This window comes from Struthio camelus, chromosome 4 (assembly GCF_040807025.1).
Source record: "Struthio camelus isolate bStrCam1 chromosome 4, bStrCam1.hap1, whole genome shotgun sequence".
In the NCBI taxonomy this organism is placed as follows: domain Eukaryota; kingdom Metazoa; phylum Chordata; class Aves; order Struthioniformes; family Struthionidae; genus Struthio; species Struthio camelus.
The window spans coordinates 77,312,705-77,329,849 of record NC_090945.1 but is presented as its reverse complement, the minus strand read 5'-3'; the positions used below and the strand labels follow the sequence as shown (position 1 = coordinate 77,329,849).

Sequence of the window (17,145 nt, the reverse complement as noted above, 5' to 3'; positions counted from 1 at the left end):
CTCACACAACACAGGACTCGGTGCCTGATGCAGATAGTGGTTTTACACTCGGAAACAAACAATCCACAACAAGATTACCTCTGCTTCTGCATTCCAGACCTTATTTTTTATTTAGCACTGCATTCCCTTATATATAGTAGAATTTTGCTAGCTTGCAAGCAAAAAGCAGATAAAAGACTACTACTGTTTCAGTTAAAATTAAATTAACAAGAATTTGCACTTCTCCAATTTCTTGCAGTTCTCTTAAGTCTTTTTCCAGTAAGCAGACAATGAAAAAATGTAACACTGTCTGACGATACTACCATTTAAATATATTAATTCTGAGCCAGCTGATGCAAATCAAATAAAGGAAAGCCTTTTATAGCCATTGAAATTAATTGAAAAACGTTGAAATAGCATAATTAGCTGATCCCTCACTTTATTGGCTCCAAGACCTAAATTAGCAAATTCTAGCTTTGATAGCCTTGAAATGAACTTGAAACAGAAAACTGACATGCCAAACAGACAGAGCATTAATTACTTTAGTACCTTCACAATTCTTGTTGAAAAGAGCAGCCAGCTCAAAGAGTTAAATAGTTAAAGAATGTGAAAACCCTGCCCTTTCATAGCTCACTTTCTCTCACTACTTCCACTGGCTTTTACTTCCAGCAAACTTATCTGTGCCTTTGTCACTGCAAGATAACTTACATTAACATTTTCTACATGGTCTGTACTTTAGCATCACCTAAGGTGATATTGGTTGAGTATGTGTCGACATCTTTGGATTAAGGCTTCATTCTACTGATTTATACTGCGAATACATCATAAAATATGAGCACAAAGGACATGGAAAAATGCAATTTCACAATTGGCATAAAGACAATATAAAGACCACATTGCCACCAAAAGAGGAGACTGTGCTGTCTCTCCCCCTATTTAAGCTGACAATTAACTCTGCTGACAGAGGTGGAAACTAATTTTATTTTTGTATGTTATCTAGCAAGCTGGTCCAAAGAAAACCATACCATGGCCACACAATTCCTCATGTTAACAGTACAGAGAAGACAGGAGCACATGGTCAGAAGCTGAAGGACCAGGGAACTGGCTAGCAGAATTTCAGTAGAAGCAGTACTGTCTTAAAATTCACAAGAGGAACATACAAAGATTCTCAGTAGGTCATATTAACACCAAAGGAGAGAAGTGAAAACTCCTTTTGCTCAGGAGGAACTGTTACTACACAAGTATACTTAACCATATCTTACAGTATTTTACAAAACATTTAACAGACAAGTTGCCTATTAACCGGTAAAAGAAAGGAGTCAGAAATAGTATATAACAGCAGAGTTGGGTAATCAGACTTCTGATATGGGGTCGCTATCAACAGACTCATATTCCAGCAAAAGAATTTGCAGCAAGCAAGTTCAAAGGTTGAGTTTAGTCATTCCTGATAACACTTTTAATATAACACTGCAAAGCCTGTATATATCATAGCATTTTTAACAGATATTTCTAATTCATATTTTGGCATTTACTACATCAACTTAATTTTACACAAACCAAATTTAACACCTCTTCAAACAAAATACCTCACTCTAATTAAATTGATTTTTCCTCTACCTTACAGTTAAGGCTCATTGATAGCTATTGTACTGGGAGACACCCTCCCCACACACACATTACAGAAGTGTTTCAATAGAAGACATTTCTCCCCAAAAGTCTATACTGGCATACAAGGCATGTGATTTTACCACAAGAGGGAGATGAGAAAGGCAACAGACAGAACTGACTGAAGGCTCATGGTTTAAACAGACAGAACTGACTGAAGGCTCATGGTTTAAACATGACTAATTAATAGCTGAGAATCACCATTACCTATCTCCCATATGTTCTCATTAGTAAGCAAGAATTGGACAATGAACATCAACATATGGCAACAGTAAGTTGCACTCCAGTCTTGAATAGCAAAGCACATACAATCTGGTCCTCTGTTTCAGCTGTATTTTAACCATAAAAGGAAGAATAATCTCATATAAGGTAGGGAAGAGGGAGAAGTGGTGAATGAGGAAAAAAAAAAATGGATAAGAAACCCCCGATCAAGATTTTTTGGCTGCTCTGGCTGTTGACTTACATTTGAGGGCACTGAATAAGGTCATCTAACCTTTGTCCCTCAGTCTCCTATTTGAAAGCTAAAAATAATGATCGTTTGTGCTTGAAAGATGTACAGATGCTACACAAGTTTTTTTACATAGGCAAACACCTATACATATGTGCACATGTGTTACATATGTGGATATATATAGTGTATACATGTAGAACCAACCTCATAGCTTTTTTTTTTTTTGCCAGACCTGACAAATAACAGACAACTCCAGGCTTAAGAAGAGATTGTGTTTGACTTTCTTCCATTAAACTAACACTTCTGGGATTAAAAGGTTGTCACCTATTGACTCTTCAGGAGTACTCATGAAGTATTATTTATGGCAGCCTTACAGGATTCACCTTTTTGAAAAAGTATAAATATATACCAGATGTACATTTTTTCTAAGCTGATTACATTTAGCTGGCTTGATCGGTGCTTATTAATTTTTTTTTGTAAACAATGGACTTGTTTCAAGTAGGAATCAAAAGCACACTAAGCATCTTCAATTTATCTCTTTGTTAACATCAGAACAGTATATAGACATACACACACACACACTATATCCAGAAGTTAACAGGACATTTCTAATGTTGGGTTAAAAAAAAAATTTTCTAATTGTTTTTACTGAAAAGTATACTTTGTGGCTTTTTAAAGAGGCTTTCATTTTTCAAGAAGTTGCATCCTTGTTCCATATCTTAAAATGCTTTAAAAGATACATGACTTATTTTAACATTAATTCATTTCCTATTATCTATCTATCTAGTGCTATAGATAGCACTATCTACCATGATAATGCCAAATAGCAACTCTCAGTTATAAAGAAATATAAATCCAAAAAAAAAAAAAAATACAACTTAAAGGCTAAGGCTTTCTGAAAGAAAGCTATTGGCAAAGGAAATACTTTAGCATGATTAATTGAGATCATGTACTTTTAAAAATAATAGGTCAAAAAAATAAACTATCAAGAGAATATGTGGTAGGAAATAAAGATAAAAGCCCAGTAACCAATCTTGCACAACCTTGCTTCCCTCTTCTTGTGAGAGGGATGGAGAAAATATGCTGTTTCCTTCCCACTTCAGCACCCTTCTTTTTACTGTCACTACTATTATCAGATATATTATTTCTCCAGGATCCTAGCTGAAATCATGAGGGACAGAATTTGTGGGTCTACAACTATGACCAAAACCCAAACAAAGTTTAAAGGGGAAGTAAAACTTTTGTCGGGGCAATAGATGCCATAAGAAACAGCAAGCAAAACTTTTGGACACAGAGTATGGTACGACACAGCCTAAGCAAAAATATCAAGCTAAGTGACAACTGAAGATGTTTGCTCTGGATATAACCTACCTTCCTCAAAAGATATTCAACCTCATCAACTTCTTAGATAATACAATTATCAAAAATATTTAGTTATTAATATACAATAAATCTTTGATCAGCATACCTCCACAAAAACTGATCTCCCCCAAATCCCTGGTATCTGAAGCCAGCCTCTTCAAAATGGACACATCAGTTCCGAAGAAAACACTCAGTATTCACTTCAGTATAAAGACAATGAGACAGTAAACACCTATAGGCAAGTAATATGCACTTTTTAATATAGTGCACATCAAACAACCTGTCGTCTTCCAGTTGTTCACTGCTGATCACCACATATGCTGTTATGCTGGATTTTAATACAAAAACTGAAAGATAGCTAGGAAATACACACGAAGATCACACCTTTAAATAACCCACTACTACTCAGTCTTCAAAACAGTCCTCCAGATCTTGTCAAACTCACTATCAGAAGCCAACTTCCTTAAGATAAATATCAAATTGACAGAAAATAAATGGAAAACATTGACACATCTTTACAACAATGTAATGGGTCAATGGATCTCACACATCCACTTACAAGAGTGCAATACATCTCACCCATGGCACCCTACGCCCTTGTAGGAACTGTATAAATAAAACCAAGCAACACTGTGTTCAAGGATGAAGGTGTACCAGTCGTCACTGAGGGACAGAAACAGAGCCAGTTACCGACAATGACCTACAAGATACCTTTAAAATACAAGGCAAAATAAGTAATGAGTTCAAGGTGATATTTATTTTATGATATTTTACACTTTTCCCCTACTCTTTACATCCTACTAAGCTCTTCCTTATTCAACAAGGACTTCTATCTATATCGCACGATAAAATGATATCACCAACTGTGTCAAGACATTTTTTGCAAGGCTGTCAACCAGATCAGTATGCTAATCCAGCTCTGTAAAAATGCTTTACAAAAAACATTAAATAATACATACATATAGTGTCTGCACTTCTGAACGTAAATCTTGAAAATAAGGTAAAAGCTGACAGTGCTCTGAGAGAATGCATAGATTTACAAGAAGCATGCTGATATGCTCTTAGTCCAGTTGCTGGAGTTTGAGTGCTCTTACCACACAAATAACCTACAGTAATGGAACGCATAGATTTACCAGGCATTGTGAGGTTTCATCCAAAAGACTGGTGTTTCAGGAGAAAGAGCAACATAATGATATGAGAGCCCACAGCACTCCTAGAAAAAGATTCCTCCATGACAAACATCCACTCAAAGCCATTTTTAGATAAACATGCAAGAGCCTTTCATGCTTAGCTCTATAGCATCTCTCTATCGGGAGGAAACAGTAAGTTGAATAATCTGATTTTCTGAACACCTGATGAACCTTAGAATTTCAAGAAACTTTTTATACCTTAACAGGTTTACAAATGAAGGTAAAAATTAGATGAACACAAAATAGAAAAGAGGAACACTCTGAGCATCTGGTTACCATCGCTTCAACCACCATAACTGGCAGACATCAGAGTGCCAGCTGACAGCGGGAATTAGCACATTCCAGAATAAGCATCACCCCAACTTAATTTCAGTTGGGTCCCACTTGAAAATAAAAAGCAGGCATTTGAAAGACTAGGAAGGAGAGAAACCCTCCCTCACTTTTTCTTCCCTCAAACTATTTTTATTCTCATTTTTATTCCAAGCATTTTCTTTCACCGTATCTTCTTCACTTCTCCACCTTCCAACCCTCCAATGTCCTTTTCCTCTGGAGTTTTCCTTTCATTCATTCACCCAGTATGGAGTACATGGAACTGATATGATGCCCACTATTACATTTTTCATTCTAAATGGCTACTAAGTATGAATAAAGGCCCTGTAAGAAAGAAAAAAAAACGGCCTACAAAGACAGGGGAGAGTAGAAAGTAGAGGCAGCCTTTGTATGACATTCTCAGAGGTCAACTTTCCTTGCTACTGTAGAACATTATATACTTTCACTGCTCTGCTGCAGAATCTTATCTCCTTTCATAACCCAATTCTATGTCGATCAACTCTTCAGAGTAAAAGCCATCTTATCTCATCCTTAAACATTATCAAGTACATGAATGCTACAGGAAGGAGAGTGTGGTGAATAGAGAGGAATAGTCATAAGCAGAACCAGCGTCAATGGGATCAGAAAAATCAGGAATTCCCAGGCTAGTGACCTGAGGAAGTAATGCAAGAAGTCACTGACTACTGGGAGACAAGAAGGAAAATTCTACAGCCTGCAGAGGAGAACAGAAGAAAAACCACAGAGTGTAATAAGTCTCTCCCACATAATCAGAGTAAGACTATCCAGTTATAACAGGAAGGAATACTGAGACTGGAAGGCTGTATCTTTATGTTGTTGGAAAACACTGACACTCCTCCTCTTCCCTCTCTCCCCACCACCCAAAGCTCACTATCTCCTAAACCTACACAGTTCTAAAATGTATTACAACCTGTGTCACTCCTGTGTTTTCAAATAGGTGACACTGCCTCAACAGCATTCTGCTATGGAGACCTTCTATCTATCATACGTAGGATAAGTGTCAAGATTTTGTTGACCTTGGGATACCTTTAGTTTATAGGTTTCATATGCTTCAGCTAATATAGAATGAAGCAGTTTACTTCTTGAATGGAAAGAGGGGACATGGCCATGAAATCAATGATCCCCAGTCTGTAATTTTAGATAGAACGTTAAAGTCTTGGTATATTTTGTATCATCAAGATCAAAGCAAAGACTCAGCTAAGCATAGATAAGATAGACTCCAATTCAACAGCATCCTGCAACGAAAGGACCAATCTTGATAAATCTGCTTTGACATGCACTGTGAAGGTTGGTCAGTCTTTCAACAAGAGTCAAACAAATCTGTTCAGCCTTCAACTAATGTATTTTTAACATCATTATTTACAAACAATTTTACTGAATGAACTTTTAAATAAAGGCTGCTAGAACAATTGCTTTAACAGTAGGTACACCATTAAAATAGTTAAATAAAACACATCCGGGTTATTTGCTCCATTTATTTTTTTGGTTGGTTCAGTAAGAAAATATTCTTCAGGCACTCTAACTTCCAGAGTTTGAAGCCTGTGGATGCTTTCCAAAGAATTCAGTTTTGCAGCCAGAGAGCTGGCTTTATTAGTAGCATCTATTTAAAAAGTTCCATGATCCAATGAAGTTTTTGGTATTGTCATTCTTTTAAAGAAGCCAGGGAGAACGCGCTTTGGTCCCTGAAAGGTATTTTTCCCCCCCAAAATTGTGATAACAAGCATCAGGTTTCAAAGAGAAAGAGTGGAAGATAGGCAGCAAGACAAGAACATGTTAGGTAACACTGATGGATACTTGAAAAAGTTTACAAAGAAAATGCTTACCTCACTAGCATAAAATTTGGCTTTAAGTACTAGTAGTCATTATGGAGGCCAGAAATATAAATGGATTGAAAAAATGATTAGACAGGTTAAGGAAAAACGTTCACAGGCTATTGAATTATAAAAGTACAATCTGCAGCTCAGCAGGCTCCTAAGATGCAGACTACCATAAGTTTTAAGAAAGCCCAAGGGAAATATCACTTTCTATTCATCTTTTTTCCCCAGGCATCTCTTACAGGGCACAGAGAAAGAGATAACCATGAGACTGGATGGACCTTTGTTCTGATATGCTATGATTGTGCTTACAGTAATCCACAGCAAAAACAGTTTTGTGAGGTGTATACATTTCTCTCATGTTGGAGTACTTGAGAGCAACCAAGCAATTCTCTTAATAGACAACTGCTATAGTTACCTATTTCCCTTACTTAGGTACAGGTAAATCAAGACTAAGAAACAACATGATTTCAGGTAATTATCAGTCAGTCAGTTACTATCAATCAGCTGCAGAGCTAGAATAAACAGTGAAGAATTACTGGTTTTGACACTTGTGTTCAAATCACTAGATGGTGCTTCTGAAATGAAGCAGTTCTGTATGTGGAACCTCAAACTAGAATAATGTATACTCATTTTTAAGTTGCCCTCTCCAGGATTTTTATCAATATTGCTGTTTAACGTGGTTCCATGGCTGCAGCCCCTGATCAGACAATAACAACAAGAATAATTAAGCAGATAATTGAGTGAGATCAACGAGCTGAACATGAAAATAGCAAAGACTTTCAAAAATCCAGTAAAGTAAGAAAGAACCCCCATTCTTCTGTCCCTTTGAAAGTCATTAGATGTTAACGGAAATACTGCATTAACTACCAAATTTTGTTCACAAACAGCTGTGCTCAAAGGGTTTTTTCTGTATGGCATCAGCAAAAAAGATTTTCCTCTTCTTTCACTCTTCATCCAAATAGTTTTAAGACATTCTTCCGCAAGACTAAATTCGCTTTAGTTCTCTCCTGTGGAGAGCAAATACTTCACTTACGACTTGAAAATCATAACTAAAATGAGATACCAGCTTCTTTCTACCTATCACATTATAATATCATCCATCCTTTTCCACCATCTCCCTCAAAATTAGTCTCAATAGTTGCTTGGCTACTCCAGTAGCTTCACCTTTTTTCATCTCTGACCATTTCAGTAAACCAAAACACCTTGCTTAAGACAATCTTTCTTTGTCCTGCACCTCATTCTGCTGAGCTAACTTTAAAAGTGGTCTTTGTAAAGCTAAATATATATTCAGGACTGTATATATTCAACCTTTTTACAATCTTGTCTTCCTCTATCCAAAGAGAGTATTTCTGTTCTGCTTCTTCAAAGCTCTCCTTCCTCTTTTCCTACTTACAACCAACTTTTTCCTACACTCCAAACAAATTTCAGCTTTGACTGTTCCCGTTGTTTCTGACTCACTCACTCCTGATTGCATACCATACCCTAGGCTTGAAACACCCTTCATACAGCTATTTGAAAAAGAAGACATTTTGCTCTTTGGAGTCATTTATAAACTGCTCCATGAAGCCTATCCACACATTTCTGGCTCAGCAGTAAGTTCCAAGATTCACAGGATTCATTTTTCTGCACTGTACACCTTACATGTTTTGAAGGATTTGTATATTAACTGAACTGTATAAACAAATAATTAGAGTTTATTAACTGCTTTGTTTTGCCATGAGAAGAGTAAATGTCAACGTTTTACAAGAGGAAATGTGATTTCCAATCAACATAAAGTAATTGTCAAATGATCCATCAGCAGATAGGGGAACGCTTCCTGACATGAAGGCTGATAAGCACAGAGGTGTGAATTATGTCTTGCACTGCATATGGTGTCGTCACTTCCTATAGCACTGTCAAAGTAAGCAAAGTGAAGTTGTTTGGAAAAACCTTAATTTACCACTGAAATTTCAGTAATTTCCACAATTTCTAAGATTTTGCCATATATATACACCATGTACATTTTTTGTACAGGCATTTTCATTTCTCCCCTCCCTTTTGTTCTTTCGAATCAGTTCCATCACAAAGCAAGCCAGACAACACTACTGAGCAAGATTCTCTTACCCATTTACCTCACGGGCAAAGTAGCATAGAAGGTGCTAAAGGTCATTTGATTAAAATTTTTTTTGCCACCGGCTCTCATCTTTGTACATTAGAGGATTAGTCTTTATCCCCTAGAAACATCTCATCCTCCTACTTGCATGGGATACTCTTCCAAGACATCCATTTACCATCTCATGTTTTAAAGCCTTATTTCAAATTAGCATATCTATCCTTTTATCAATGTTCTGTAATAATTATTATTAATAGCAATTATTACTAGCTATGGGTTCCCAGCATAAAATGTAGCTTAGTAAGAAGACCCTGATAAAAGTTAGAGAAAGGTATTATGCCAGGGGAGACAGAAACAAGGTTTCTCCAACTCCCTGCAATTCCACACATTCCTAAATGCTACTTCTGATCAAAAACTACCATCTCACAAACACGTTAACAGGAAGCAAGAATCTCTTCTCTTGAAGATGTATCTACTAATCCAACTATCTAAGAAAGTAATGACCAGATTAAAGAAATAAAAACATTTCAAAACAAACACCCCAGAAGGTAGCAACCCATCCCCAAGCACTTCAGGGAGAAAAGATATACAGCTCCAACTTGTAGCTATGAGCAAATGCTTACTGACAAGTAGGTACTCAGCAGACTTCTTTCACATGTTTCAGAGATTATGTATCTTCATGTCTCCATGGGAGTTATGCAGCCTTTTATTTAGGCTACATATAAACAGCATAGTTGTACTTGATTCAATTTTAGATGAGAAGGGTGTTAAAAGAAAAAACATACAAATTATCCAGGCCTTGTGAATTTTACTTAATTTGCAAAAAGCATCCACAAAATAATGCCTCAACTGCCAGCAGTAATGAATTTTGTGTGAATTTTAAAAGACTAAGGAAACTTTAATATCTATCACAAGAAGTCTCTCTTTTACTATGTAAAATAAACTAAGAGAAAGATATTAGGTAGTGAAAGCATAACTAGAAGATTGAAAAAATAAGGTATTCTTTAGCTTTCTGCTCCCTGGGTAACAATTCATTAAGATTTGTAGATATATACACCACAAAACAAGCAATATGTTAAAATATAGACAAATACATTGAAAATTTCCTAGTCTGTTATACTAAGTGGATAAAAACATCACCGAGGAGTTTTGGTTAGAGATGGACTTTCTTTTGGTCAAATACAAACAGTTCTTTCAAAATATTTGGTCCTTCTCAAAATATCAATAGTTTTGATCTCAGTTGAAAACATGAACACTAGTGAGCTAATTATTCACCCTTTTTCAAGTCGCTCACAAAACTTAAGAAACTACAGCCATAGAAATTGTTCTGAATGCTTTTGATAGCAAAAGCATTTAAACTCTACAAAACCATTCAGTTTCTGCTTTTTTGCTAGATACTCAGAATCTGCCTGTGAACAGATTCTGACTAACATCTGTGGAATGTTCTGACAGCAAAAGGTACAAGATAAGAAGTTCCCTGAAATGACAGGAATTATTCCTATTATATCTATCTGTGCATGCATACAAATATTTCGATGTAGAAGAACTATCCTTTTTCTCAAAAGGTAGCACTGCCTGAGAGAGGCCTGCAACGTCCTAAGGAGGTCAAACAGTGTAACCATTGTTCCATCAATGTGCTGCAATTCAAGAATACAGAATTGCTTGCAATTGCTCCTCCGCATTTTCTCCTGTTTCAAAAGCCCAGCCCCCCTCCAAGAGTCTAATGCATTGAATCTGCAGTCCCCAAAAGGAAAACATTCACTAAAATTAAAGAACAACCTCTGTTGCAAAGGAGGCTGGAAACAAAGCGCCACCTCATCACTCTGTCTAGAATACATCAGTTAAAAGCAATTCCTCTTACCAGCTACACAGATCACGCCACTGCTATTGATTTCGTCCCCTGGTTTCCCTTACCATTGTCATTGAATATGCTAAAATCTGGGTGTACAAGCACACCTGAAGATCCAGAATTGCGCCAGACAGGAAGACACTGCTTAAGGATGAGTGAGTTGAGGATGATACTGTTAGCTTTATACCTCTATCTTGAAAAGCAATATCTGTTCTATTCTCTTCTCGGTGCTCCCGATTTACAAAGATTAAGCTGAATGAATTCACAGATTTTGTTCGGTAAGGTAGAATTATAGAAGTTTCCCTGGAATTAAACTAAACCATATATTTAGGTTTCTGAATGGATTGTACTGTAAGTCTAATGCATTCTAATGTCATCACCTCCTGCACCTTTCAAATCATAGTCCCCTACCACCTTCAAAATTATCTCTAAATGGAAGTCAAAGGAGTAGGCCAAAGGCCCAGTCCCATCAAAATATGCTGCCATGCAGAAGTCCTAGTTATATGAAATCAGTATCTGGAAAACTGCAACAGAAATATTATCTATAATTGGTAGAAGTAAAATATAACTAATAAAATGCACCCGACATCTCTAGCACCAAAAAGAATATTATAACTAAACAACATAAGTCACTATTGATAATAGCTCCCACAAGAATCAATACTCAAAAAGTCATCTTCAAAATATATTGTATTTGACAACACTTCAAAACGGACTGTGGAGCTTATGGGAAGGGTCCTTGGAATTCCTAGCATTCCCTAAAGAAACAGGGAAGTAAGTAGCATCACCTGAAAACTTAACAGCCTGAGTAGCGTCCCTAAATATAATCTCCTGCATCCTACTTCCTACTAAAAAAAGCTATTCAAGCTTCTGTGTATTTAATTATACTATCCATAAGATTCAACAGACATATCAGAAAAATGCTTGGTTTTGAAAGAAAGTGTACCGTTACACTCAACACTAATCCATTCTGAATACAGTACGAGTACAAAGCATGATGTAATAAGTGACTGAAACTCACAAAAACTATTTGCAAAGAAAGCAAAGCTGTGCATCCAAACTCCTTATATTTCACGTAACTTTATTTACAAAAAAAGACATTGCCATTTTTAAAGTAATAGTTTGACTACAAACATTACTGATTTATGAGGCTCAATGTCATGCGACAGGTTTGGAAAGTTCCTTTACCCATAAAAAAAAGTACAGAAAAATACAGGTATATGCTATTTGATACATATGTTGGGTGCCAAACACAAAGCCCATACCACAGAAATAGTATATTCATAAATAAATTTTACATTCAGAGATGAAACTTCCATTAAAAAGAAAATCAATGTGAAATCTAATTAGTTTTAATAAAGAAATAGTGACAAAAGCTATTTTTGCAATAATTGCTTCTGAACTTAAGTATTGCCTTCTTGTTCATTTAACTGCTTCTCTCTTAGTTGCTCCTTAGTATAGGACATAAACAGCAAAGTTTACTGAAGGCAACATGGCTGCATGTAACTTGTTACTGTGTTTTCAGTTACTTCATCTCTACATAACTTGCCTTTCAGTTGTTAGCAGCAACATCAGACAAGCACATATTTCTTCAGCAGTGCTGGTCAGGACTGACCGCATACATACAAAATACCATAAAGCCAGCATAATCTGAACTTTATTTGGCAGCATCATCTCAACGTTTTTTTAAAAAACCCCAGCATACTGGATATTATTTGTGGAAAGAACTGTGCATGTGGAGGACTTACAAAAATATAAGGCTTAACATTATTATTAAAACTAAAACATAGGAAAAAAACAGCTGGTAGTAGTGACATATAGGAACAAAAATTAAATTAAGTACTTCATAAAGTGAATAATTATCCTTTTTGTTCAGACATTTCAGCAGTCAGTACACTATAGATGTTCAAAATCAGTAACAGCCTTCATATAAGATCCAAACAACACATGTAAGATAAGATCACTCTCTAGACAGTTATTTCGCTTATGCCAGTAGATAATTTCATTATAAAGCAAGCTAACATTCTTGGATTTTTTTTTCTAAGTCCTTAAAAGCAAAAACAAAGGGCAGAAAACATACATCTGCAGAACACATTAAACAAAATTCTTACTTAAAAGTTCGCACATAGATCATAATAATACCAAACAAGAGTACTTGAAAATACAAGAGTTCAATCTCCCTCTCCAAGTTCAGAGTACAAACCATACTAACCAGCTGTCACGAGTTTAACTGAAAATGAAAATCCAGGGGTTACAAAGAGCTGCCTATTAACTGCAAAGCCCGCACTAAACAAGTAGCAGTTTCCCAGGAGCGCACCAGCAGGTCTGCAGTATCTCTGGAGACCCCTTAGTGCGAGCGTCCTTCTAGGAGACACCCCAGAACCAGGGAAAGCCTCTCCTCGCCTCCGGCCTCTTTTGTTGTCAGATCCAAACAACAATAAAGCACATGCTCTGCTTTGTCATCTCTCCTCCTCTCTGAGGAGGAAAGCTGCTCCAGACACGCTGGCAAACGCTTTTCTCCTGCTCACTGAACGCAGGTACCTTGCAAATCCGAGTCCTTTTTGCTTTCTCTGCTTAGCTAAAACCACAACAGACCGCATTCACCGACACAGGTCCAAGAGCAAACGTATCTAATGCCATTTCTGCGTAGACCTCATATCACCTTTTCAGCAGCAACTCGCAAGATACGTATCAACGCGAAACTACACATGATCAGATGTACTGCGTCTGTGCGCCCAGAGATATATTCCCCTGCCAGATTTTAATTTAGCGCTTTAACTTACAAAGCGCAGGATGACGGCCACACAGAAAGGAAGGCAGTGGGTTTCCAAAAACCCCAACAGAGTGCCACATGCCCCCCAGGTGAGCCCCTGCAAACAATAACACAAAGGAAGGCACCACCACGCACCTCCTCAGTCACCTTCACTCCCTGCGCAGCACCGCCGAGGGGCTCTCCGCTGCCCAGAAAGACCTAGAAAGAACAGCGCTCCCGCTCCTTCCTCCCCAAAACCCTCCCCCGCAGCCCGCCCGGGAGGGCGCGGGGGCAGGCGGCAGGTGCCCGGCCGGCAGGGAAAGGGGGGCGCCGCTGCCCCGCTAACGGCCGTGCCGCAAGGCGCCCCGGGGCTCCGCGGCCGGGCGCGCGGGCTGCCTCCTGCCTCACGCGGCGCGCGGGCGCCTAACGGCCACCCGCTAACGGCCACCCGCTAACGGCCACCCGGCAGCGCGGGCACCGACCCGCCCGGCGCCGGCGGACGCGGCTCCTCGCAACTTACCTTGGGTTTATACAGCCACTTTCTGAACCTGTTCATCATCCCCGCCGCCGCTGCCCGCCGCCGCCTCTCAGAGCGTGCCGCTCGCCGGCCGCTGCCACAGGGGGCTGGCGGCTCCTCGCCCGCGCCGCAGGCTGCTCGGGGCACCGGGGCGAGTCCTGCCTCTCGCCAGGCTACTCGCCGGGATTGCCAAACGCCGCTGCTCGGCCCCACGGCTGCGAGGCAAGCGGAGAGGCTGCCGCCCGCTGCAGAGTGCGGGTGCCGCGGGGTCCGCGCTCCCCTCAGCCCAGGGACCAGCCGCCGGCACCAGCGGCACCTCTCCCCGCTGACAGCCCCCAAAACATTGCGCTGCCGCCCGCTCCCGGCAGCGGCTTCCCCCTGCCCGGCGCATGCGCACGGGCAGACTCACTCTCTCCCTCCGCCTTGGCTCCCGGGCCCGCGACCAATCGGATCGCGACCCGGGGCGGCCCCCCGGCGCCCTCACCCCTCCCACTCAGCTGCTCATTTGCGTAAGGCGAGAAGGGGGCGGAGAGACTACATGCCCCAGCATGCCACGCCCCAGGGCCGCAGGGGCTGTGGAAACCACCTCGGCCAGGTGCATGCCGGGACTTGTAGTCTTCTCCCAGAGCAGTGCTGCGCGTCTCTGAGTCACGCTAGGAAGCGTCTAATTGTGGCAGTCAGCTCCATTCAAGTGCTCGAGAATCGGCTGCTTAGTTTCGAGTCTCTCCTGGGCACAAAGATCGAGGCGGGGGGGGGACAGTTGCTCGGCAACGGCGGCAAACAATCGCCGCCATCTTTTCTTTCCCCCGCCGGGTAGTTCTTTCCCCGCGCTCGGGCCCTTCCGCGTCACGAAGACCAGCGCGGGGGAGGACTACAGCTCCCAGCAGCCCGCGCGCCCCTTAGCAACGCCGCGAGGGCCGGGCGGCGCGGGGCTTCCGCGGGGGTCTCCGCGGCGGCGGGAGCGGCGCCGGGCTCCGGCGGCCGCAGCCAGGTACGGGGCCGGGCCGCGGGCCCTGCGCGGCCGCTCCGGGCCGCGGGGCTGAGCCGCGGACCCGCGGGGGCAGGGGCCGCGGCTGCGGCGCTCGCGCAGTTACCTCAGCGGCGGGGGCGCCCGCCCCGGGCCCGGGGTGTCACCGCTGCCTCAGGAGGTGCTCGCGGGCCCCGCTCCCTCAGGAGGAAGAGGTTTAAACAAGTGACAAATGGTTGTGGGGCGTTTTAGGCGTTCCTGGGAAAAGCAGGCGGATGTAATCTGGGACGAGCGCCTGGCCGTAAACGGACACCCCTGAAAAGGTGCCCACAACGGGTAAAACGCTTCCTGCGGGCCACGCAGAAAGATAGTGCCAAGTGCCCTGGATAGGCTTATAACTGCTTTAGCCGTTTATCCTGTGTTTGTACATGAAACGGAGAAGACGAACACTATAAATTGTAGGCATGTGTTACACTGTACACAGCAATGCTGGGCTTTATTCCCAGAGTTTTTCGCCTCTGTGGTTCTGGTCAAGTAGCAAGCCATCGGGTCCTTTGGTTTACCTATCTGGTAACCAAGTCTAATAAAACTTACTTGCAGGGGCATACTGGAGAATGAGTGTTTAATTGGAAAGTTCACAAAATAAAAAAAATATATAAAAAATAAATAAAAAATACTATGTCAAGCGGAATGCTTGTAGTAAGTGTACAAAATGTTCAAATAGATTGAAATTAAAAAGGAGCATAAGATCCCATGTATAGCCGTTGGGTCCAAATGTGTTTTCCATCCGATGCTATGCTACCTTAATGGAGGAATCTGCTGAAAAGAGGACCTGTGCCCAGAATTGTTCTCTGTTATGGTCAAATGACAGTCAGTGATATGGAAAATTCCAGAGTAAATGGGCATGGCAGGGTGTAACCACTGGGACAATTGTATCCCCTATTCAGTGATTCTTTCCCTAGCATGCAGCTGAGAAAAACACCTTTTCCATTTTGAGCAATAACTACTCGATCTGACTGAATTTTGCATGTAGGCTTAGTTCAGCCCTGTTTTAAGAAGGACCGCATTCATCAGAGGAAATGCAATCACAGTCTTTCTAGGCTCAGAACACACGAATGAATATGAAATCCGAAGGAATATCTCAGGTCTTTGAAACCAATCCCCACATACAATAAGATTGTCCACGATTGTAATTGCTTTCAAAAAAAAAAAACCCCAAACTCCAATTTAAAACAAAGCTAGGTCAGTTCCTGAAATTCTACGTCAGAACTCCTGTATGTCCAGGGTCCTTAAGGTGTTACTGTATATCTTAATTTTCATATTTCCGTTTTTGGTTCTGCCATGATTGCTATTTTTGGACAGTGAATATCAGAATGTATAGCCCATGAGAACTCAAACTACTATGCCGGCAGAAAAATTATCTTTCACTGTGAGGGAGATTAGAGCCTGAATTGTGATTCAGTCTGACTGAGTACAAAGATATTTCTCTCTCCCTTATCCAAAATTCCTTGTGAGTATAAGAACCTTGGCCAGTACAGAGAAGGAGATAATGTTCCACAGAGAAATGGAGAAATGGTTGTTTCCCGCTTTCTTCTTCCTGAAGCAGAACACTTTATAATACCAGCTATGTGACAAAGAGACAATATAGTGCCGCCTTCTTTTTGTCCATCCTATGTCATGATCCAGCCCTATTTTTCTGGACATTTTTGTTAATGAGACATTGTGCCTTGATCATATCTGTTAACTGAGTTTCTGTATTGAACATAAATACAGACATAAACCTTTTTTTTTCCCAGCAGTCTGAGATCAGTAATTAAAAGTGCTGTTTAGGCAATTATAATAGAATATGATAGCGCTGAAAGGCAGGGTACAAAAACACTGTATCAGGAAATGTTACAACATCCTTTTACACCAAGAAATGATTTATCTTTAGCACAGTGGGAATGAATCATCTTGATCAAGCATTCTTCTCTAACAGTACAATGTAATACTGTGTAAAAGGCAAGGACAATTTTTTTTAATACATTTTTTATTTTCACCATGTAGAATTACTTCTGTGCTCATTTTTTCTCACTGCTAAACCAGTTTAATGGCTTTCACCCATGATCATTACTATCATTTGTCTTTATACACAACCGCATGTGCATGTGTATAAA

At 40.3% G+C, this 17,145-nt stretch overlaps 2 protein-coding genes across 10 annotated transcripts in view; one reads left to right on the top strand and one right to left on the bottom strand.

The window, feature by feature from the left end:
* The window catches only part of ZFYVE28 (zinc finger FYVE-type containing 28), a 170,685-nt gene extending 156,246 nt beyond the window's left edge, over window positions 1-14,439 (bottom strand). For 3 of the 6 annotated variants that reach the window (XM_068943547.1, XM_068943545.1, XM_068943549.1), the window contains exon 1: window positions 14,026-14,400. In XM_068943547.1, coding sequence (XP_068799648.1) covers window positions 14,026-14,064 — 39 coding nt within the window. In that variant the 5' untranslated portion in view covers window positions 14,065-14,400. Of the gene's footprint in view, window positions 1-14,025 lie in introns of all 6 variants that reach the window. The other 3 variants (XM_068943548.1, XM_068943546.1, XM_068943550.1) reach the window with 3 other exon arrangements.
* A 475-nt stretch (window positions 14,440-14,914) lies between these two features.
* Window positions 14,915-17,145, top strand: part of CFAP99 (cilia and flagella associated protein 99) — a 59,426-nt gene continuing 57,195 nt past the window's right edge. For 2 of the 4 annotated variants that reach the window (XM_068943540.1, XM_068943543.1), the window contains exon 1: window positions 14,916-15,013. The gene's annotated coding sequence lies outside the window, so the exon portion shown is untranslated. Of the gene's footprint in view, window positions 15,014-15,155; window positions 15,313-17,145 lie in introns of those variants that run through there. The other 2 variants (XM_068943542.1, XM_009686142.2) reach the window with 2 other exon arrangements.